Source organism: Oncorhynchus kisutch, linkage group LG15, assembly GCF_002021735.2.
Source record: "Oncorhynchus kisutch isolate 150728-3 linkage group LG15, Okis_V2, whole genome shotgun sequence".
NCBI classification, from domain to species: Eukaryota; Metazoa; Chordata; class Actinopteri; order Salmoniformes; family Salmonidae; genus Oncorhynchus; species Oncorhynchus kisutch.
The window spans coordinates 78178494-78202417 of NC_034188.2; the positions used below are offsets into that span (position 1 = coordinate 78178494).

Consider the following 23924-nt stretch of genomic DNA (forward strand, 5'->3'; position numbering starts at 1 on the left):
AGACTGGGGCTGAGACTGAGACTGGGGCTGAGACTGAGACTGGGGCTGAGACTGAGACTGGGGCTGAGACTGTGACTGGGGCTGAGACTGAGGCTGAGACTGGGGCTGAGACTGAGACTGGGGCTGAGACTGAAACTGGGGCTGATACTGAGACTGAGACTGAGTCTGGGGCTGAGTCTGGGGCTGGGGCTGAGACTGAGGCTGAGACTGAGACTGAGACTGGGACTGGGGCTGAGATTGAGACTGGGTCTGAGACTGAGACTTGGGCTGAGGCTGAGACTGAGACTGAGACTGGGGCTGAGACTGAGACTGAGACTGAGACTGAGACTGGGGCTGAGACTGAGACTTGGGCTGAGTCTGGGGCTGAGACTGAGACTGGGGCTGAGACTGAGACTGGGGCTGGGGCTGGGGATGAGACTGAGACTGAGACTGGGGCTGAGACTGAGACTGGGGCTGAGACTTGGGCTGAGTCTGGGGCTGAGACTGAGACTGGGGCTGAGACTGAGACTGAGACTGGGGCTGAGACTGGGGCTGAGACTGAGACAGAGACTGAGACTGAGGCTGAGACTGAGACTGGGGCTGAGACTGAGACTGACACTGAGGCTGAGGCTGAGGCTGAGACTGGGGCTGAGACTGAGACTGAGACTGGGGCTGAGTCTGGGGCTGAGACTGAGACTGGGGCTGAGACTGGGGCTGAGGCTGAGACTGGGGCTGATAATGGGGCTGAGACTGAGACTGAGACTGGGGCTGATAATGGGGCTGAGACTGGGGCTGAGACTGAGGATGAGGCTGGGGCTGAGACTGAGACTGAGGCTGAGACTGAGGCTGGGGCTGAGACTGAGGCTGGGGCAGAGACAGAGGCTGAGACAGAGGCTAGGAATGAGACTGAGGCAGAGACTGGGGCAGAGGCTGGGGCTGAGACTGAGACTGATACTGAGACTGGGGCTGAGACTGGGGCTGAGACTGAGACTGATACTGAGACTGGGGCTGAGACTGAGGCTGGGGTTGAGACTGAGACTGAGACTGGGGCTGAGACTGAGCCTGAGATTGGGGCTGAGACTGAGGCTGAGACTGAGACTGGGGCTGAGTCTGGGGCTGAGACTGAGACTGGGGCTGAGACTGAGACTGGGGCTGAGACAGAGACTGAGACTGGGGCTGAGACTGAGACTGAGACTGGGGCTGAGGCTGAGACTGGGGCTGAGACTGGGGCTGAGGCTGAGACTGGGGCTGAGACTGAGACTGAGACTGGGGCTGAGACTGGGGCTGAGTCTGAGACTGGGGCTGAGACTGAGACTGGGGCTGAGACTGGGGCTGAGACTGAGACTGGGGCTGAGACTGAGACTGGGGCTGAGACTGAGACTGAGACTGGGGCTGAGGCTGAGACTGGGGCTGAGACTGGGGCTGAGGCTGAGACTGGGGCTGAGACTGAGACTGAGACTGGGGCTGAGACTAAGACTGGGGCTGATTCTGAGACTGTGGCTGAGACTGAGATTGAGACTGGGGCTGAGACTGAGACTTGGGCTGAGGCTGAGACTGAGACTGGGGCTGAGACTGAGACTGGGGCTGAGACTGAGACTGAGACTTGGGCTGAGTCTGGGGCTGAGCCTGAGACTGGGGCTGAGACTGAGACTAAGACTGGGGCTGAGACTGAGACTGGGGCTGAGGCTGAGACTGGGGCTGAGTCTGGGGCTGGGCCTGAGACTGAGACTGGGGCTGAGGCTGGGGCTGAGACTGGGGCTGACACTGAGACTGGGGCTGAGATTGAGACTGGGTCTGAGACTGAGACTTGGGCTGAGGCTGAGACTGAGACTGGGGCTGAGGCTGAGACTGGGGCTGAGACTGAGACTGGGGCTGAGGCTGAGACTGGGGCTGAGACTGAGACTGGGGCTGAGACTGAGACTGGGGCTGAGACTGAGACTGGGGCTGAGACTGAGACTGGGGCTGAGACTGTGACTGGGGCTGAGACTGAGGCTGAGACTGGGGCTGAGACTGAGACTGGGGCTGAGACTGAAACTGGGGCTGATACTGAGACTGAGACTGAGTCTGGGGCTGAGTCTGGGGCTGGGGCTGAGACTGAGACTGAGACTGAGACTGGGGCTGAGACTGAGACTGAGACTGGGACTGGGGCTGAGATTGAGACTGGGTCTGAGACTGAGACTTGGGCTGAGGCTGAGACTGAGACTGAGACTGGGGCTGAGACTGAGACTGAGACTGAGACTGGGGCTGAGACTGAGACTTGGGCTGAGTCTGGGGCTGAGACTGAGACTGGGGCTGAGACTGAGACTGGGGCTGGGGCTGGGGCTGGGGATGAGACTGAGACTGAGACTGGGGCTGAGACTGAGACTGAGACTGGGGCTGAGACTTGGGCTGAGTCTGGGGCTGAGACTGAGACTGGGGCTGAGACTGAGACTGAGACTGGGGCTGAGACTGGGGCTGAGACTGAGACTGAGACTGAGGCTGAGACTGAGACTGGGGCTGAGTCTGAGACTGGGGCTGAGATTGTGACTGAGACTGGGGCTGAGACTGAGACTGAGACTGGGGCTGAGGCTGAGACTGGGGCTGAGACTGAGACTGGGGCTGAGACTGGGGCTGAGACTGAGACTGAGACTGAGACTGAGACTGAGTTGTGACATAGTGAATTTGTCCCTGCTTCACCAGCACTGATGGATTGTTTGCTGAATCTTTGTCATTATGACGACAAATATTTTCCAACCGTTTCCAATATCACGTATGTGGAGGGAAGGAAGGCCTTGGGAAAACACACTGCTCTGAGACAGGACAGAGATCTGTCTCTAACCTTCTCACACTCTCTGCTTCAATCATTCACATTGATCAGAGAGAGAGAGAGAGAGAGAGAGAAAGTGAGAGAGTAGTGATTTAGGGAGTTGGAGGACTGGTAAATGTAACTAGTTCTTAACTTACTTTCTCTTACTAACGCATTGTAGGTTTGGTTTGTTAGTGGAGAGTGAGGGGAGCTGTTTGGAATGCTGTTCCTCGAGCTGTTGGCTTGAAAGACGTGAGGTGCTGTTTTAAAGCCCCAGACAGAGAATTCAGAACAGAGAGGGAGAGAGAAAAAGAAAGGAAGAAAACGAGTGAGTGGGGTGAGAGAAAACAAGAGTGAGAGAGAGGGAGAGAAATGTAGAGAGAGATCAAAGATATTAACATGAATAATTGCTGTCATTTAGGTGGAGCGGAGAGCAGGAATGGGATAATGAAATAATTGAACAAACTATAAAACAGCCTTTTATTGGTTTTCATTACGTGAGCCATCGTTCCTTAAACTCCATCAGACTAGCTGGCTTTCACATTACAAATCAGATGGAGGTATGTATAAAAGCCTCTCTATGCTCAGAAGAACATCACCCAAAGCAGTCTGTAAGTACACATAGACATACCAAATGACAGGGACACAGTGCAACCTAACATTCAGATGAGACATCTGCTAATAAAGTCATAGCAAACTAAGTTGCTCTGATCGACTTGTTAAGGAGAAAAGCAAGTTTTCCCTCCAAGCAGTTATCAACGCCTCATTCTGCCTCGTTTGCTGACTCTATTTTGTCACATCCTGGTGTTCAAAAAGGAAAAATATAAAATGCACTATCTGAGCAACATTTCTGTCTCAAGTTATTTTAAGTGTTATTCAAAGCGCGGGTCTCATTGAGGGATTTGGCGTTCTGTTTGATGTTGGCACTCTCTGAGAGGAGCAGCATGTCAACTGGTTTGACACAAAAAGCACAGCTGAGTCAGACACCCTCTCAAACACATACAGTACACACAGGCACGACCACACACACATGCACGCACGCACGCACGCACGCACGCACGCACGCACGCACGCACGCACGCACGCACGCACGCACGCACGCACGCACGCACACACACACACACACACACACACACACACACACACACACACACACACACACACACACACACACACACACACACACACACACACACACACACACACACACAGGACAGAAGGAAACAATATTATTTTTAGAGGAGACTTCAGAGGTTTTGTCTTTCTCTTAGAACAAAATACTGTATGTCCAAAAATCCATACTCAAGATGTCAGCCAATGAAACCATGGTACAGAAATTTTCCAGCCGACTTTGAAAGATACTGATATTGTGTAAAACACCTTGTCAATCAACGGAGCGAAAGACAAGGGTTCACATTTTTCAAAAATATTTTATTTGTTGATAGTGATCCAGGTACAAGGAAATAAAATAACTTGGATTGATTCTTACAGGACATGGGAATGAGAATTGAATTTCTTGCTCCACTATTTTCCTCTTCTTGGACAAGGACATGCAAGGGAATACAGAAGGTTGTACAGAATGTAGAAATGGCATTGGAGAGATGGCATCACCTTGCCCGACACTGTACAGAAAGACTTCACCCAACAACTTGTCCTTTTTCTCTTTTTTTAATCCTCTTTTTTTGTTGCAAAAAGACGAACACACAGATCCAACAATACTGAGAAAAGGAACCAAAGAGACGGAAAGCCAAAGTACTTTCCAACCTTCCAAAAAATACACCTGTATCTATTGTATTGTCAAGCAAATGAGGAGCATATCGCTGTTTGTGTTTGGAAAAAGTTTGAGTTTCTTTCGTTTTGAGATGAGACGGAGCAGAGTTGTTAACATGCAGGACCCAGTGACTCCATTGTCTCTGACAACTAATGACTCAGCTTTGCAACTTGCTGTGGACCTGGAGAGTCAATCAAGTCCTTATGGCCCAGCTCAGGGATGGGCAATTTCAGTCCTCGGTGGGCCTTATTGATGCCACATTTTTGCCCCAGCTAACTCACCTGACTCCAATAATCAACTAATCATGATCTTCAGTTAAGAATGCAATTAGTTTAATCAGCTGTGTTTGCTAGGGATGGGGACAATGTGTAACAGCACTCTGGCCCCTGAGGACTGGAGTTGCCCATCCCTGGCCTTCTCCGACAGCAAAGCTTACAAAAAAAAAACATTTTATATTCCACAAATCTTTATGCATATTTCACAATATACCTTTTTATTATCATTTTAATAAATACAAAACAACAACACTGTGATTTAAAAGAAAACCATGATTATTAAAAAGACACAAAAACACATTAGAAGTATCAATATTAATTTGGTATGTTCTGTTCCTGACATCTTGTCTTAAGGTGGATGGACCAGCACGTTAAACGTGGAATTAAAACCACTGGCGAAAATAAATGAAACAGGACAGCATCGGACATAAACGAGGGATATCTTTCAGCAATGAAACTGGACAGCATCGGACATAAACGAGGGATATCTTTCAGCAATGAAACTGGAATGAAATAACCGAGTGGAGATGCATATGAATATATACACACATACATGAACACCGCCAGAATGTACAGTAAAATAACCTGAGACACTCCTTGCACCTCATTTCCAGAACACTGGCCACTAGGTTGATGATATGAAATGACAGTGACATGAACACAACAGTACAACAGCATATCTGGCAAAGCCTTCCGTTTGCTTTCCAACTATCCTTTTATCAACATTAAGCAGTACAAAAGAAGACTAAATAAACATTTTACCGGTAAAATCCTGAACGTTGATATCGAACACATCGTTAAGCAACATTTTTGACTTCATAAAAGGCATACAAAGAAACAGGCTTTAAAAAATGATAAGAACATTGTTTGAGAAGATACAAATTGAATATCTGAGGCTGAATAGTTCCATGCGGCAGAAGGAAAACACGTTGTGACAGGCAGATAGAAAGTAGTGCTATATGCTGTAGAGACAGAGGCAGTGTGATCTCCTACTGCAGGTGGCTCTTCTCCATTCTGACTGTACCTGTATCTGCTTCACTATCTAATGCATTCTGGGAATTGGAGTCCCAATAGGGAGTCTAGTTAATGTTCTACTGTGTGCTAATTATAACATAGTACCATACTTCAAGGCAGGGACTGCAGTGCTCGGACTGAAACAGATACACAACAGTTGAGGCAGAAGCAGGCCATTGTTGTTTTTCATGGGATGCCATGGATGTGGAGTACATTTTACATTTACATTTGAGTCATTTAGCAGAAGTTCTTATCCAGAGCGCCATACGGAAGCAATTAGGGTTAAGTGCCTTGCTCAAGGACACACTGACAGATTTTTCACCTAGTTGGCTTGGGCATTCGATCCAGCAAACTTTCAGTTACTGGACAACGCTCTCAACCAAGTACATTGGCGGCAGGGTAGCCTAGTGGTTAGAGTGTTGGACTTGTACAAAGTTCAAATCCCTGAGCTAACAACGTACAAATCTGTCATTCTACCCCTGAACAGGCAGTTAACCCACTGTTCATAGGCCGTCATTGAAAATAAGCATTTGTTCTTAACTGACTTAAATAAAGGTAAAAAATAAATTAAGTGCTCTAAATTACGCAAAATAAAGTGAAAATGGATGACAAAAGAAATGTTTGACTCTCATAACAAAGGAGACAAAAGAAGGACCTATCCTAAAGCCTCTTTCCTGGTAATAGAGTGGCTTTAGCATCAATATTACTGTTTGTTCTTACTACAACTGGGTTCGACCCAATCCAGAGTTTAACAGTGGGATGATTAAAAGGAAGCAAGTCTTATGTCAGTTTTAGATTTAAGCAATAAGGCACCTCGGGGGTTTGTGGTATATGACCAATGTACCATGCCTAAGTGCTGTTCGCGGAGTGCCTCGATTCAGCCCATAGCCGTGGTATATTGGCCATATACCACAAACCCCCGAGGTGCCTTATTGCTATTATGAACTGGTTACCAATGTAATTAAAGCAGTAGAAATAAATGTTATGTCATACCTGTGGTATACGGTCTGATATACCACGGCTTTCAGCCAATCAGCATTAAGGGCTCGAAAACACCCAGTTTATAATATATATTACACCTATTGAACTATGGCTTTGAGGCTCCTCATAGTGTATTCTAAGTGCTACTCTATGGTTTCAGTGCCTAGATTCTAGATGTTCACTTTGTCCATATTGCTCGACGCATTATATAAATGATCTTCAGATGAAAACAAAAACTCTAGAATTCAATGAAGATAGAATCAAAGAAGATGAGATGAAGATCAAATAAATTGTATTTAAACGCTGACATGAAGATGAGGGCCCAGCTAGACATCCATTGTAATGTGGCTGTGTTATGTTCTGAAAACAAGACAATGCCTGGACTACCTCACAACTGCCAGCTCTAACAAGTCTATAGCAGTCCATTTGTAGGACTATAAGATTGCAATAGAATCAGATGACGTTAACCCAATAATCAACGAATACATTTTTTTTTTTTAAGTAACCTTTATAGAACAAGGCAAGTCAGTTAAGATCAAATTCTTACTCACAATGACGGCCTAGGAACAGTGGGTTAACTGTTACCTTATCAGCTTGGGGATTCGATATAGCAACCTTTCAGTTACTGGCCCAATGCGCTAACCATTAACACCTCCTCTCTCTGTCTCTACTCTGCCCCTTCTCTGCCCCCAACCTCAAAGACACAACAACAAAAACCATCTGCTTTCTGATTAGCCCTAACTTGGGAATGGGTATCCATTTAGTTGCTGTCCATAAGCAACCTCTTACTCTTTAATATCTCTCTGTACATTAGTATATATTTTCTCATCTTTCTAGAGAAACTCCTCTTCACATGTTCTTCCGGTACTTCCTGTCAGTAGGAGCTATGCTTTTGTGCTTATCACCAAAAATCGCAGTGCAAAAAAACAATAATTAATAATAATAATGATAATAATTAATCAATGATAAGTATTAACAAATGATGGATCGTAAAAACAATTATTTTATGGCACACCAGCCTATCAATTCACGTATAATACAAATGAGTAGATATAACCAACAGTATGAAATGAAGAAGCTCAAACTGAAGTAGGCTTGCATAGCAATGCAACAACAAGGTAAATCATCTATTTACAGGAAACAAGATTCACTTTTTTCCCCAAGGACAGTTACTTTGAAAATGTGTTTTCTCATAAAGGTGTTTTCATTATTTTGTTAACTTGCTCTTTTCTGACTGAAAAAAATGAAGGTGGAAGGTGGGAAATCATTTTCTTGAGGACAACAACATAGTGGGATGTACAGTATGTATGTCTGTGTTTATACATCACATTTACAGTTCTGTTATGGTGGTCATCATCGTCATCTTCCTGCTCCTCTCCTCTGATAATACACAAAGAAGGACAAAGTTCATTGCACCAACAGGTGAGGCGTAATTCTGATGAGGACGACGAGGCTTACTCCAGTTCAGTTCAGATCCTACAGCAGGCAGGTCACTCTGTGAGAGAGACAGAGAGAACAGCAATGTCAAGACATAGCTAAATCTTTGCCAAAATGATATACATTTGGGGTGGGTCATACATTTACTCTTGTTATCTACTCAGATTTCAGAGCACTCTAGTCTGAGTGTGCCAGAGCGCAGGGAGGAGGTCAGAGACCTGGTTGTGTGGTGCCAGGGCAACCATCTCTACCTTAATGTGATCAAAACAAAGGAGATGATTGTGGACAACAGGAAAAGGAGGGTTGAGCATGCCCCCATTCTCAGCGACGGGGCTGTAGTGGAACAGGTGGAGAGCCTGTTGGTGTCCACATCACCAACAAACTATCATGGTCCAAACACACTAAGACCGTTGTGAAGAGGGCACGACAAAACCTATTCCCCCTCAGGAGACTGAAAAGATTTGGCTTGGGTCCTCAGATCCTCAAAAGGTTCTACAGCTGCAACATCGAGTGCATCTTGACGGGTTGCATCACTGCCTGGTATGGCAACTGTTTGGACTCCGACTTCAAGGCACTATAGAGGGTAGTGCGTACGGCCCAGTACATCACTGGGGCCAAGCTTCCTGCCATCCAGGACCTCTATATCAGGTGGTGTCAGAGGAAGGCTTAAAAAATTGTCAGACTCCAGCCACCATGGTCATAGACTGTTCTCTCTGTTACCGCACGGCAAGCGGTATTGGAGCGCCAAGTCGAGTTCCAAAAGGATTCTGAACAGCTTCTACACCCAAGCCATAAGGCTCATGAACAGCTAATCAGACCCTTATTTTATGCTGCTGCTACTCTCTGTTTATAATCTATGCATAGTCACTTTAACTCTCCCGACATGTACATATTACCTCAATTACCTCAAGTAACCGGTGCCCCTGCACATTGACTCTGTACTGGTACCCCCTGTATATAGCCTCACTTGTTGTTTTACTGCTACTGTTAAATTACATGCTACTTTTGTTTTCTATTTTTTACAGAAAAAAAATCTTAACTTTTTAAAGCATTGTTGGGCTTGTAAGTAAGTTGTATTCTGCGCATGTGACAAATAACATTTGATTTGATTTGAATAACTGCCAAACACTCAACACCTGTTGATTATGACCGGTATCAGTAAACGTTGGCAACATTTTTAAAATTAAATTGTTGCCAGCTGCAGTTACAGTCACCAACACTCTGGATAATAACAGCCTAACCAGACCTGCTTTGATTTGATTTGATTTGCTAGGGGAAGTAAAATGTTCAGAGTGAGGTGTTCTCTCATTTGTGTCTGGAAGTAGCTAGCACAATAGCCAACGTTAACCAGTTAGCTTGGGTGCTTGACTGCCGTTGTGAGGTCAGAACGCTCGGATCAACCCTACTCCTCAGCCAGAGCATTCAGTGTGCGCTCTGAACACTCAGAGAGCAAAACGCTCTGATTTTACAAACGGACAATCTGACAGCGCTCTGAATTTACCAATGACCAGAGGGCACTTTGAGCGTACTCTGGCACTCCCGATTGAATTTACGAACGCATAATCAATATAGTCAATATAATCAATATAGTTGCTTATGACATCAAAATGCCTTCTTGTGATAAGACAGTAGACAAAATGGTGTGATACTTACATAACTCGCCTGAGTACTGTCCCTGTCCGTTGGTCCCCAGGAAGTCATTGTGGTCTGTGGCAGTCCGTTGGTGTGGCCCTCGAGGTCCCTCTCCCTTGCGTGGCCCCGTGGAGCCCTTGGAGGAGGCTGTCCCAGAGGAGCTGTGGCCCCCAGGGGAGGGGAATGAGGGTTTATTGTAGGGGGGCAGGCACCCCTCTTCTGGACAAACACACAGAGGGAAACATTCAGATTGTTACTACTAACCCTGACTGCAGTTGAGAGTGTTTTATTTATTTTAAATTATATTAAACTTTATTTTACCAGGCAGGTCAACTAAGAACACATTGCTATTTAAAATGACGGCCTGGCAAGAGGAAAAAGGGCTCCTGTGGGGCAGAGGGTGAGGAAAACGCATTCTCATTTACAGAAATGACATGGGGAGGGACAACAAAAGTGTTCAACAACATGGCTGTTTGTCGATTCATTTTGGGGGGCTAGGTAAATTTGGGCAGCCGTAGGTGGATTGGCTGGGTGGTGGTGGTTGCAGAAGGAACTATAGTGAGACAGAAAGCCCGTTGGCAGACCTCCCTCCTAATGACATCTGCAGTGTGTTGGTGCCAGTGGGCAGTGTGGGCTCACACATGGGTCCCCCAGCTAACGCCCTTATGAAGAGGGGAAAGGCAACTACAGAGTTGTTAGTGTCTGCTGTGGCATCCCCTGCTGCAGATCAGTATATTGTAGTGTTGACCTGCTGTGGCACCCCCTGCTGCAGGTCAGTATATTGTAGTGTTGACCTGCTGTGGTACCCGCTGCTGCAGATCAGTATATTGTAGTGTTGACCTGCTGTGGCACCCCCTGCTGCAGATCAGTATATTGTAGTGTTGACCTGCTGTGGCACCCCCTGCTGAAGATCAGTATATTGTAGTGTTGACCTGCTGTGGCACCCCCTGCTGCAGATCAGTATATTGTAGTGTTGACCTGCTGTGGCACCCCCTGCTGCAGATCAGTATATTGTAGTGTTGACCTGCTGTGGCACCCCCCGCTGCAGATCAGTATATTGTAGTGTTGACCTGCTGTGGCACCCCCTGCTGCAGATCAGTATATTGTAGTGTTGACCTGCTGTGACACCCCCTGCTGCAGCTCAGTATATTGTAGTGTTGACCTGCTGTGACACCCCCTGCTACAGGTCAGTATATTGTAGTGTTGACCTGCTGTGGCACCCCCTGCTGCAAATCAGTATATTGTAGTGTTGACCTGCTGTGGCACCCCCTGCTGTGGCAGATCAGTATATTGTAGTGTTGACCTGCTGTGGCACCCCCTGCTGAAGATCAGTATATTCTAGTGTTGACCTGCTGTGACACCCCCTGCTGCAGGTCAGTATATTGTAGTGTTGACCTGCTGTGACACCCCCTGCTGCAGCTAGGTATATTGTAGTGTTCAAATCAAATCAAATGTATTTATATAGCCCTTGGTACATCAGCTGATATCTCAAAGTGCTGTACAGAAACCCAGCCTAAAACCCCAAACAGCAAGCAATGCAGGTGTAGAAGCACGGTGGCTAGGAAAAACTCCCTAGAAAGGCCAAAACCTAGGAAGAAACCTAGAGAGGAACCAGGCTATGTGGGGTGGCCAGTCCTCTTAGTGTTGACCTGCTGTGACACCCCCTGCTACAGGTCAGTATATTGTAGTGTTGACCTGCGGTGGCACCCCCTGCTGCAGATCAGTATATTGTAGTGTTGACCTGCTGTGGCACCCCCTGCTCCAGGTCAGTATATTTTAGCACTGACATGCTTTGGCACCTTCTGTGTATCAGTCAACTTGGAGAGCCTTCTGAACTCTGCTGTGTATCAGTCAACTTGGAGAGCCTTCTGATCTCTGCTGTGTATCAGTTAACTTGGAGAGCCTTCTGAACTCTGCTGTGTATAAGTCAACTTGGAGAGCCTTATGAACTCTGCTGTGTATCAGTTAACTTGGAGAGCCTTCTGATCTCTGCTGTGTATCAGTTAACTTGGAGAGCCTTCTTATCTCTGCTGTGTATAAGTCAACTTGGAGAGCCTTATGAACTCTGATGTGTATCAGTCAACTTGGAGAGCCTTCTGATCTCTGCTGTGTATCAGTTAACTTGGAGAGCCTTCTTATCTCTGCTGTGTATAAGTCAACTTGGAGAGCCTTATGAACTCTGATGTGTATCAGTCAACTTGGAGAACTTTCCGTACTCTGCTGTGTATCAGTCAACTTGGAGAGCCTTCTGAAATCTGATGTGTATCAGTCAACTTAGAGAGCCTTCTGAACTCTGATGTGTATCTGTCAACTTGGAGAGCCTTATGAACTCTGCTGTGTATCAGTCAACTTGGAGAGCCTTATGAACTCTGATGTGTATCAGTCAACTTGGAGAGCCTTCTGAACTCTGCTGTGTATCAGTCAACTTGGAGAGCCTTCTGAACTCTGCTGTGTATCAGTCAACTTGGAGAGCCTTCTGATCTCTGCTGTGTATCAGTCAACTTGGAGAGCCTTCTGAAATCTGATGTGTATCAGTCAACTTAGAGAGCCTTCTGAACTCTGCTGTGAATCAGTCAACTTGAAGAGCCTTCTGAAATATGATGTGTATCAGTCAACTTAGAGAGCCTTATGAACTCTGCTGTGTATCAGTCAACTTAGAGAGCCTTATGAACTCTGCTGTGTATCAGTCAACTTAGAGAGCCTTATGAACTCTGTTGTGTATCAGTCAACTTAGAGAGCCTTATGAACTCTGCTGTGTATCAGTCAACTTAGAGTGCACTTCTTATTGTCTTCTGAAGAAGAATCTGATAAATGTGATACCTCTCTGTATCTCCGGGTCTGTCTGTCTGTTGTTCTGTCTGGCTCTCTGTCTGCCTCTCTGTCTGTTGCTCTGTCTGTCCTGGCACAGACAGGACAGGAACACAGCATGGTGAGGTCTAATGACTCCACACACAGACAGATGGGTGGAGTGGTGGAGTGGCCGCTGTTTGTCTGAGAGGAGAAAGCTGGGGTGATTAGACTGCATCTGTCTGGCTAGAGCCTTCTGCCTGGACTGGGCTGGAGCCGGACACCATTGGCGATGCCTACAGGCTGTGTGTGTGTGTGTGTGTGTGTGTGTGTGTGTGTGTGTGTGTGTGTGTGTGTGTGTGTGTGTGTGTGTGTGTGTGTGTGTGTGTGTGTGTGTGTGTGTGTGTGTGTGTGTGTGTGTGTGCGTGCGTGCGTAGGGGGGAAATTCTGGAAGACAAGTACAAGTGGCAGACAGTGCAATCTGTTCATGGGAGCTCAGTCTCCTCTCAGCAGGAGATTGAACACCAGGGTTTAGTAAAGGCTCTGGTCTGCCAAGGCACCGCGGCCATCAGGACCCTGCTGTCACACAGTTAAGGGCTCTGGATCTCTCTTTGTACAGCAATGGCTGCTGACCTAACCACATATCTACTGGCTCCATACTGTGGTGCGGAATATGAGTTATTGTTCTAAAGTAATGTTCGCTATTACAAGAAATTGGCATCTGCAAATTAGATAGAACACTATACTAATGTTTGGATCGGGTCGAGTCTTTCAGACAGCGTGCTGGCATTTTCACTTGCTTTTACCCTCCAGTCCAGTACCTGTTTTGTGTCCCCTGCGTGGGTCGTCTCCTCGGTCCATTGATGCTAGTCTGTCCTGGGCCTGGCGGTGCCGCTCCAGAGAGGTGCGTGTCTGTCTGTCCATGCAGCTCTTCATCTCCTCCAGCCCAGACAGGGGCATGGCACCACACATGGGCTGGCGCTCCAGGGACGAGGCCTTCTTCTCGGTTGGGGGGCATACACCGCCTACACTACGGGCTCCCTGGATAGGCCCTGGTCCCTGGATGGGCGGGGGGTCAGGGGGAGGAGGTAGGTCTGGGAGGGAGGGGTGATGTGGTTAACTACATGGTAACAGTCTGGTGATATATCAGTAATCAGTCAATCAGTATTAATCAGTAATTGTATTATTGTCCAAGTCCTTATAGATTAGGGCTCTCCAACCCTGTCACTGGAGAGCTATCCTCCTGTAGGCTCCAACCCTGTCACTGGAGAGCTATCCTCCTGTAGGCTCCAATCCTGTCACTGGAGAGCTATCCTCCTGTAGGCTCCAATCCTGTCACTGGAGAGCTATCCTCCTGTAGGCTCCAACCCTGTTACTGGAGAGCTATCCTCCTGTAGGCTCCAACCCTGTTACTGGAGAGCTATCCTCCTGTAGGCTCCAATCCTGTCACTGGAGAGCTATCCTCCTGTAGGCTCCAACCCTGTTACTGGAGAGCTATCCTCCTGTAGGCTTCAACCCTTTTACTGGAGAGCTATCCTCCTGTAGGCTCCAATCCTGTTATTGAAGAGCTATCCTCCTGTAGGCTTCAATCCTATTACTGGAGACCTATCCTCCTGTAGGCTCCAACCCTGCCACTGGAGAGCTATCCTCCTGTAGGCTCCAACCCCAGTTGTAACTATCCTGAGTCAGTATTTTAACCAGCTAATTATTCAAATCAGGTGCGCTAGATTGAGGTTGGAGTGAAAACCTACTGGACAGTATCTCTCCAGGAACAGGGTTGGAGTGAAAACCTACTGGACATTATCTCTCCAGGAACAGGGTTGGAGTAAAAACCTACTGGACAGTATCTCTCCAGGAACAGGGTTGGAGTGAAAACCTACTGGACAGTATCTCTCCAGGAACAGGGTTGGAGTGAAAACCTACTGGACAGTATCTCTCCAGGAACAGGGTTGGAGAGCCCTGGTATAGATGATGAGTAATTTGTGTCAGAGGTAAGTCTCCGCTTATACAAAGTTCTGGGAAAGTTCTGGTTAAAGCACCAAGCCATCCAGGATCCCTCTCTTACCGTCTGCACTGGCGTCTCTCTTGTGGGGCGCGGTGCCCTGTCCCCGGGGCTTGCGGGTGGGCCGGGCAGCCCTCTGGTGGCCCAGGCTGTGTGTGCCCACCATGCTGCCATCTGTAGAGAAGGGACTGCTGGGCCGGGCCCGGTGGGACAGCCCTTTACCTGGAGGAGGAAGGAGAGAAGTGGAGAGAGAGGCCACTAGGTTAATGGAGGTACTGAGAGGAACATGGAGAGAGGCGGGTTAAAGAGCATGCCTGGGATGAGAATGTTGATTTCCAAGCAGGAAGCTCGCAGGATCCCATGGAAGGTTCAGTTAGTTCATCAGTCACCAGAAATCCTCAAAATCACTCCATTATTTTGACAATGAGAAAGTACAGGCAGTGTTAGAAGCCTGCAAAGAAATCACCAGTGAGTTCACCCAGAAATCTTTCCTCTATCCCAATTTGGTAGGAGTCAGAGTGCAAAGCTGGAGGAAAGTTAGAGTTGAATCAAGGTTTGTATCCTTTGTTCAGCCACATATTGTAGAGCCATGCAGATTCTCCACCAAACAGCAGTAGAGAGGAGAAAACACCAGCCAGCAGATGGCAGGAAGTAGATCAATCACTGCATCTCTTTCTGAGTCATACAGAGGTTCCAGAGAGAACAGGCTGGAGGGGCTCCACTCCTCATATACCAACCTCTCTTGGCCAGGCTGGTGCCCTCCAGGTGGTAGCCTGCCTTGTCAGCGGCTGCCACCAGGGCCTGGGCGAAGCTACACTGGGTGTAGAGGGACCCGTCAGAGGAGCTGCCCACACTGGACCTGTGGCTGGAGTAGTGACGGTCATCTTCCTCTGAGGCTGACCCCCAGCCGTTAACCATGGACCCTAAGGGACACCACCAGCTAGACCATCAGAGCACTGCACAGGGTGTGTGTGTGTGTGTGTGTGTGTGTGTGTGTGTGTGTGTGTGTGTGTGTGTGTGTGTGTGTGTGTGTGTGTGTGTGTGTGTGTGTGTGTGTGTGTGTGTGTGTGTGTGTGTGTGTGTGTGTTTGTGTGTTCACAAATCAAGTAAGAGTCTCTTTAATATCCAACCGCATCATTTTTATAGCCTCCAGACCCCAAGCGAGGAAATTCCACAGACACAAAAGGCCTCTCCATATTGAACATCTGCGCTGTGGCTGTAGGTTTCAATGGATTCATGTGTTGTGGAATCTTGTAATGAGGGTTAATATCAGGTTGTTAGGGCTCCATCTCAGGTTTCTCTGTGCTGCAGGGCCTCAGTGTTGTGGCAGGTCAGTAGTGATTTACTACACTCATTCTGTTCTGCCCATCATTAAACACACGCTCACACACACGCTCACACACATGCTCACACACACACGCTCATACACACACACTCACACACACGCCACATATACAGAGGCCTCTTGAGTTTGGCCTGCTTTTGATAAAGAAAAACAACACACCTGTCCAGAGCTGAGCTCCAGTATTACCTGAGGTGACACTCCTGTCCAGAGCTGAGCTCCAGTATTATCTGAGGTGACACTCCTGTCTAGAGCTGAGCTCCAGTATTACCTGAGGTGACACTCCTGTCCAGAGCTGAGCCCCTGTATTACCTGAGGTGACACACCTGTCCAGAGCTGAGCTCCAGTATTACCTGAGGTGGCAGACCTGTCCAGAGCTGAGCTCCAGTATTACCTGAGGTGGCACACCTGTCCAGAGCTGAGCCCCTGTATTACCTGAGGTGACACAGATGAAGCAGCTCACTAAACACTGTGTTGAGTCAAACACCTAATGGTGTCGCTGTTATAAACACCTGTCTCTCTTGCCAAGCCTTGTTAATGCACTTCACGATCTGTGGAATGTCCTGCAGCATTGACTTGTTATATAGTAGGAATACCAAATCCTTGAAGCTCAATTATATCACTAAACCAAGGCAGCAGAAATATGCAGCCTGTTGTATCACCGTCAGGAAGATTTAAAGAGAAAAAGGGGAAAATGTCACATGCTGTTACGGCTCTCGTTTGTGGAATGACTGGACCAAGGTGCAGCGTGGTAGGCGTACATCGTTCTTTTTATTGATGACACTAAAAGCTAGATAACAACGACAAAAACAAAAGCGCACAGTTCTGTAAGGCAAAATAAACTATACAGAAAACAAGATCCCAGCCTCCCGGGTGGCACAGTGGTTAAGGGCGCTGCACAGCTGCACAGCTGCACAGCTGCAGCTGTGCCATCAGAGACTCTGGGTTTGCGCCCAGGCTTTGTCGTAACCGGCGGCGCCTGGCGTCATCCGGGTTAGGGAGGGCTTGGCCGGTAGGGATGTCTTTGTCTCATCGCGCACCAGCAACTCCTGTGGCGGGTTAACTAAGGTTGCCAGGAGCACGGTGTTTCCTCCGACACATTGGTGCGGCTGGCTTCCGGGTTGGATGCGCGCTGTGTTAAGAAGCAGTGAGGCTTGGTTGGGTTGTGTATCGGAGGACTTTCAACCTTCGTCTCTCCCGAGCCCATACGGGAGTTGTAGCGATGAGACAAGATAGTAGCTACTACAACAATTGGAAACCACGAAATTGGGGAGAAAAAGCGGTAAACAAAAAAAGAATTGTCGAAAAGAAAAGAAAACAAGATCCCACAAAACCCAAAAGGAAAATGACAACTTATATATGATCCCCAATCAGAGACAACGATAGACAGCTGCCTCTGATTGGGAACCAAAAACACAAAGAAAACATCAATTTTCCCACCCGAGTCACACCCTGACCTAAACAAACATAGAGAATAATAAGGTTCTGACACATGACACATGCAAAATAATCAATATCTAGATTTCGCAGAAATACTGTAAGCTTATGGAAACCCATAAGTGTTTTTCCTATCTGTGTTACTGTTAGTATGTCTAGATCCTTTAAGATACTCCTAAATAAATCCTTTCCAGTACTTGCAATAAAAAGTTTCATCGTGCCAACAAAAATATGCCACTCTGGCAGGCGAGATTACAGTCCGCTTATACGACAGCTTTCTGTCTGCTTGCTTGGCAGACACATTGAAGTGGCACTTACCCAAACACACACACACACAAAATCCTGTGGTTCGCAGACAAGCAGATGAGACAAAAATGAAAAGCAGAGTGCGGATGGTGTGATGAAGAAAATCGGGAAATATGGTAAGGAGCTCAGATGGAGGAGTAAAGGTCATGGGGACAGAGGGATGAGGGCAAAGACGGAGCAGCAGGGATGAGAGGGGTACTGAAAGGGGGGGTCAATAGGAAACAGAGGGGAAGAGGGGAACAGTGTAGAACAGAGGGGATGAGATGGGTGAAGAGAGGGGGGCTGAGATGAGGGGTTCAGTGTGGAACAGAGGAGATGAGAGGGGTGAAGAGAGGGGGGCTGAGATGGGGGGGTTCAGTGTGGAACAGAGGGGGTGAGAGGGGTGAAGAGAGGGGGGCTGAGATGGGGGGTTCAGTGTGGAACAGAGGGGATGAGATTGGTGAAGAGAGGGGGGCTGAGATGGGGGGTTCAGTGTGGAACAGAGGGGGTAGGATGGGTCAGTGGAAACAGAGGGGATGAGAGAGGTGAAGAGAGGGGGCTGAGATAGGGGCAGTGTGGATCAGCCTCCCATCTCAGAGAGGTACTGAGATGGGAGTCAGTAGGGTGACAGAGGGATGAGAGGGGTGAGGAGAGGGGGTCAGTAGGGAGTAGAGGGGATGAGAGGGGTACTGAGATGGGGTAAGTGAGAACTGAGGGTGACAGACAAAAGTCTGGCCAAGGCAGGCCCATAGAGGAGCAGGCATACCAGACGTCTGGCCAAGGCAGGCCCATAGAGGAGCAGGCATGCCAGAGGTCGGGCCAAGGCAGGCCCACAGAGGAGTAGGCATGCCAGAGGTCTGGCCAAGGCAGGCACAGAGAGTGACAGGAGAGGATCAACTAAAGCCAACCACACACATGCACCAGCTGACTGAAAATACCCAAGACACTAACTACTTTCTGGCCTTTATCTTACCAGGCTATTTTCTCTCTGAGTTTTGATTCTAAGAATAAAAATGTAAAAAGTGAGAGTGCAATTCTTCTGGGTCCAATCCTCCCACAAAGACTCAGATATTGTAGTAAAATCAGAGCAAGAGACAGCCAAACCAAGGCACTGAGGCTTCCTTCCGAATCCTCTCCTTCAGCTCAGAACCACTGCCTCAGCACATCACATCACAAAGTGAGTTTCCAGCCACACTAACTGCAACTCTCTACTACTCCAGTGTGTCTTTGGGACACTGCTATAACTGAGACGTCAAGCAAACTTTGGTCTTGTTGTCATAATGTACTAACAGTAGAATCTAGCTTTCTTTTTGTGGTCTTGAATTCTGAAACAAATCGTGCATAATCAACTCTGCATGAGTGCAATTGTATTCTTTTCCATAGGATTCAGATGAAGGTTCCATGCAATTTTCAAATTACAGGGATTAGTAATTACAAATAACCATCTCTCACCTGCTATGCTCCCTGTGCTAATGGTTCAGGCCAGTAAACAGAAGCTAGGCACTAGCCAGGGGCAGTAAACAGGAGCTAGCCACTAGCCAGGGACAGTAAACAGGAGCTAGCCACTAGCCAGGGACAGTAAACAGGAGCTAGCCACTAGCCAGAGACAGTAAACAGGAGCTAGTCATTAGCCAGGGGCAGTAAACAGGAGCTAGCCACTAGCCAGGGACAGTAAACAGGAGCTAGCCACTAGCCAGGGGCAGTAAACAGGAGCTAGCCATTAGCCAGGGGCAGTAAAGGGGAGCTAGCCACTAGCCAGGAACAGTAAACAGGAGCTAGCCACTAGCCAGGGACAATAAACAGGAGCTAGCCACTAGCCAGGGACAGTAAACAGGAGCTAGTCACTAGCCAGGGGCAGTAAAGGGGAGCTAGCCACTAGCCAGGGACAGTAAACAGGAGCTAGCCACTAGCCAGGGACAATAAACAGGAAAAACCACTAGCCAGGGACAGTAAACAGGAGCTAGTCACTGGCCAGGGGCAGTAAACAGGAGCTAGCCACTAGCCAGGGACAGTAAAGGGGAGCTAGCCACTAGCCAGGGACAGTAAACAGGAGCTAGCCACTAGCCAGGGACAGTAAACAGGAGCTAGCCACTAGCCAGGGACAGTAAAGGGGAGCTAGCCACTAGCCAGGGACAGTAAACAGGAGCTAGTCACTAGCCAGGGGCAGTAAAGGGGAGCTAGCCACTAGCCAGGGACAGTAAACAGGAGCTAGTCACTAGCCAGGGACAGTAAACAGGAGCTAGCCATTAGCCAGGAACAGTAAACAGGAGCTAGCCTCTAGCCATGGGCATTAAAAGGGAGCTAAAGTAGCCACTAGCCAGGGACAGTAATGGGAGCTAGCCACTAGCAGTAACAGCAGCAACAGTAGCCACTAGCCAGGGACAGTAATGGGAGCTAGCCACTAGCAGTAAACAGCAGCAACAGTAGCCACTAGCCAGGGACAGTAAATGGGAGCTAGTCACTAGCCATGGGCATTAAAAGGGAGCAACAATATTCGCTAGCCAGGGGCAGTAAAAGGAGCTACAGTATTCACTAGCCAGGGGGCAGTAAAAGGAGCTACAGTATTCACTAGCCAGGGGGCAGTAAAAGGAGCTACAGTATTCACTAGCCAGGGGGCAGTAAAATGAGCTACAGTTTCACTAACCAGGGGGCAGTAAAAGGAGCTACAGTTTCACTAGCCAGGGGGCAGTAAAAGGAGCTACAGTATTCACTAGCCAGGGGGCAGTAAAAGGAGCTACAGTATTCACTAGCCAGGGGCAGTAAAAGGAGCTACAGTTTCACTAGCCAGGGGGCAGTAAAAGGAGCTACAGTATTCACTAGCCAGGGGGCAGTAAAAGGAGCTACAGTATTCACTAGCCAGGGGGCAGTAAAAGGAGCTACAGTATTCACTAGCCAGGGGGCAGTAAAATGAGCTACAGTAGCCACTAGCCAGGGGGCAGTAAAAGGAGCTACAGTATTCACTAGCCAGGGGCAGTAAAAGGGGCTACAGTATTCACTAGCCAGGGGGCAGTAAAAGGAGCTACAGTAGCCACTAGCCAGGGGGCAGTAAAAGGAGCTACAGTATTCACTAGCCAGGGGGCAGTAAAAGGACCTACAGTATTCACTAGCCAGGGGCAGTAAAAGGAGCTACAGTATTCACTAGCCAGGGGGCAGTAAAAGGAGCTACAGTATTCACTAGCCAGGGGGCAGTAAAAGGAGCTACAGTATTCACTAGCCAGGGCGCAGTAAAAGGAGCTACAGTATTCACTAGCCAGGGGGCAGTAAAAAGGGGCTACAGTATTCACTAGCCAGGGGCAGTAAAAGGAGCTACAGTATTCACTAGCCAGGGGGCAGTAAAAGGAGCTACAGTATTCACTAGCCAGGGGGCAGTAAAAGGAGCTACAGTAGCCACTAGCCAGGGGGCAGTAAAAGGAGCTACAGTATTCACTAGCCAGGGGGCAGTAAAAGGAGCTACAGTATTCACTAGCCAGGGGCAGTAAAAGGAGCTACAGTATTCACTAGCCAGGGGGCAGTAAAAGGAGTTACAGTATTCACTAGCCAGGGGGCAGTAAAAGGAGCTACAGTATTCACTAGCCAGGGGGCAGTAAAAGGAGCTACAGTAGCCACTAGCCAGGGGGCAGTAAAAGGAGCTACAGTATTCACTAGCCAGGGGGCAGTAAAAGGAGCTACAGTATTCACTAGCCAGGGGGCAGTAAAAGGAGCTACAGTATTCACTAGCCAGGGGGCAGTAAAAGGAGCTACAGTATTCACTAGCCAGGGGGCAGTAAAAGGAGCTACAGTAGCCACTAGCCAGGGGGCAGTAAAAGGAGCTACAGTATTCACTAGCCAGGGGGCAGTAAAAGGAGCTACAGTATTCACTAGCCAGGGGCAGTAAAAGGAGCTACAGTATTCACTAGCCAGGGGGAAGTAAAAGGAGCTACAGTATTCACTAGCCAGGGGGCAGTAAAAGGAGCTACAGTATTCACTAGCCAGGGGGCAGTAAAAGGAGCTACAGTAGCCACTAGCCAGGGGGCAGTAAAAGGAGCTACAGTATTCACTAGCCAGGGGGCAGTAAAAGGAGCTACAGTATTCACTAGCCGGTGGGCAGTAAAAGGAGCTACAGTATTCACTAGCCAGGGGGCAGTAAAAGGAGCTACAGTATTCACTAGCCAGGGGCAGTAAAAGGAGCTACAGTATTCACTAGCCAGGGGGCAGTAAAAGGAGCTACAGTAGCCACTAGCCAGGGGGCAGTAAAAGGAGCTACAGTATTCACTAGCCAGGGGCAGTAAAAGGAGCTACAGTAGCCACTAGCCAGGGGGCAGTAAAAGGAGCTACAGTAGCCACTAGCCAGGGGCAGTAAAAGGAGCTACAGTATTCACTAGCCAGGGGGCAGTAAAGAAGCTAGAGTATTCACTAGAGAATGATCACTGAGGATGTTATCTGAGATCACTGAGGATGTTATACTGCAGCATTAGTAACCCTGGGATATAGTACCTCTGTGTTTTCATATCAGCCCAGCCATGGGCATTTAATACAGCCGCAGGTGGATTCACTTTTGTCTTTAGAAAAATATGATGTATTACAGTGCGCATGACATATTATTAAAACAATAACAAGCTCCTGCACTCCTCTTTCCACAGCCTCAAAATGGTGGCCACGATAAATCCCCCCTTCCTCCTCCTTACTCTCTCTGCCCTTCCCACTAGCTCTGGAGCTGGGACCGTGTCTGTGCTTTCAAACGGTGGGGAGCAGGGAGAGACTTGTGGAGAGATAAGAAGAAATAGTGGTGTCTTCAGAGTAATACAGTGCAGGAGAGATGCAGCAGATTAGGGCCCAGTCGCAGCTTTATATTCCTCTAAATATATCAACAGCAGCATGTGTCACAGCCGCCACAGCCCCTGTTCCATCATCCCACAGAAAAACGAGACTCTGGGGCTACAGTCGACAGACCAGCCAAGCAGCCGTGTCAACCCTCTCTCCCTCGTTTCATGCCCCTCTTTTTATAGATACACTATATATCTCTCTCTGTCTCTCTCTAGATATCTCTTCCTCCCTCTCTTTGTCTCTCTCTCTGTCTCTCTCTAGATATATATCTTCCTCCCTCTCTCTTTCTCTCTCTCTGTCTCTCTCTAGATACATCTCTTCCTCCCCTCTCTCTGTCTCTCTCTAGATATATCTCTTCCTCCCTCTCTCTGTCTCTCTCTAGATATATCTCTTCCTCCCTCTCTCTGTCTCTCTCTAGATATGTCTCTTCCTCCCTCTCTCTTTGTCTCTCTCTCTAGATATATCTCTTCCTCCCTCTCTCTGTCTCTCTCTAGATATATCTCTTCCTCCCTCTCTCTCTGTCTCTCTCTAGATATATCTCTTCCTCCCTCTCTCTGTCTCTCTCTAGATATATCTCTTCCTCCCTCTCTCTCTGTCTCTCTCTAGATATATCTCTTCCTCCCTCTCTCTTTGTCTCTCTCTATAGATATATCTCTTCTTCCCTCTCTCTTTGTCTCTCTCTCTAGATATATCTCTTCCTCCCTCTCTCTCTGTCTCTCTCTAGATATATATCTTCCTCCCTCTCTCTCTGTCTCTCTCTAGATATAGCACTTCCTCCCTCTCTCTTTGTCTCTCTCTATAGATATATCTCTTCCTCCCTCTCTCTTTGTCTCTCTCTCTAGATATATCTCTTCCTCCCTCTCTCTGTCTCTGTCTAGATATATCTCTTCCTCCCTCTCTCTCTGTCTCTCTCTAGATATATCTCTTCCTCCCTCTCTTTGTCTCTCTCTCTGTCTCTCTCTAGATATATATCTTCCTCCCTCTCTCTTTCTCTCTCTCTGTCTCTCTCTAGATACATCTCTTCCTCCCCTCTCTCTGTCTCTCTCTAGATATGTCTCTTCCTCCCTCTCTGTCTCTCTCTCTGTCTCTCTCTAGATATATCTCTTCCTCCCTCTCTCTGTCTCTCTCTAGATATATATCTTCCTCCCTCTCTCTGTCTCTCTCTAGATATATCTGTTCCTCCCTCTCTCTGTCTCTCTCTAGATATATCTCTTCCTCCCTCTCTCTGTCTCTCTCTAGATATGTCTCTTCCTCCCTCTCTCTTTGTCTATCTCTCTAGATATATCTCTTCCTCCCTCTCTCTGTCTCTCTCTAGATATATCTCTTCCTCCCTCTCTCTCTGTCTCTCTCTAGATATATCTCGTCCTCCCCTCTCTCTGTCTCTCTCTAGATAT

General features: G+C 48.0%; 1 protein-coding gene across 6 annotated transcripts in view; it reads right to left on the minus strand.

Annotated features, from left to right (window-relative positions):
- Window positions 1-4313: 4313 nt before the first annotated feature.
- robo2 (roundabout, axon guidance receptor, homolog 2 (Drosophila)) overlaps window positions 4314-23924 on the minus strand; it is a 375041-nt gene continuing 355430 nt past the window's right edge. For 5 of the 6 annotated variants that reach the window (XM_031791154.1, XM_031791152.1, XM_031791149.1 and 2 more), the window contains 5 exons: window positions 15401-15586; window positions 14727-14885; window positions 13483-13755; window positions 9896-10093; window positions 4314-8300 (listed from right to left, as the gene is read on the minus strand). In XM_031791154.1, the coding sequence (XP_031647014.1) occupies window positions 8299-8300; window positions 9896-10093; window positions 13483-13755; window positions 14727-14885; window positions 15401-15586 (818 nt within the window). In that variant the 3' untranslated portion in view covers window positions 4314-8298. The remainder of the gene's footprint in view (window positions 8301-9895; window positions 10094-13482; window positions 13756-14726; window positions 14886-15400; window positions 15587-23924) is intronic. The other variant, XM_031791151.1, reaches the window with a different exon arrangement.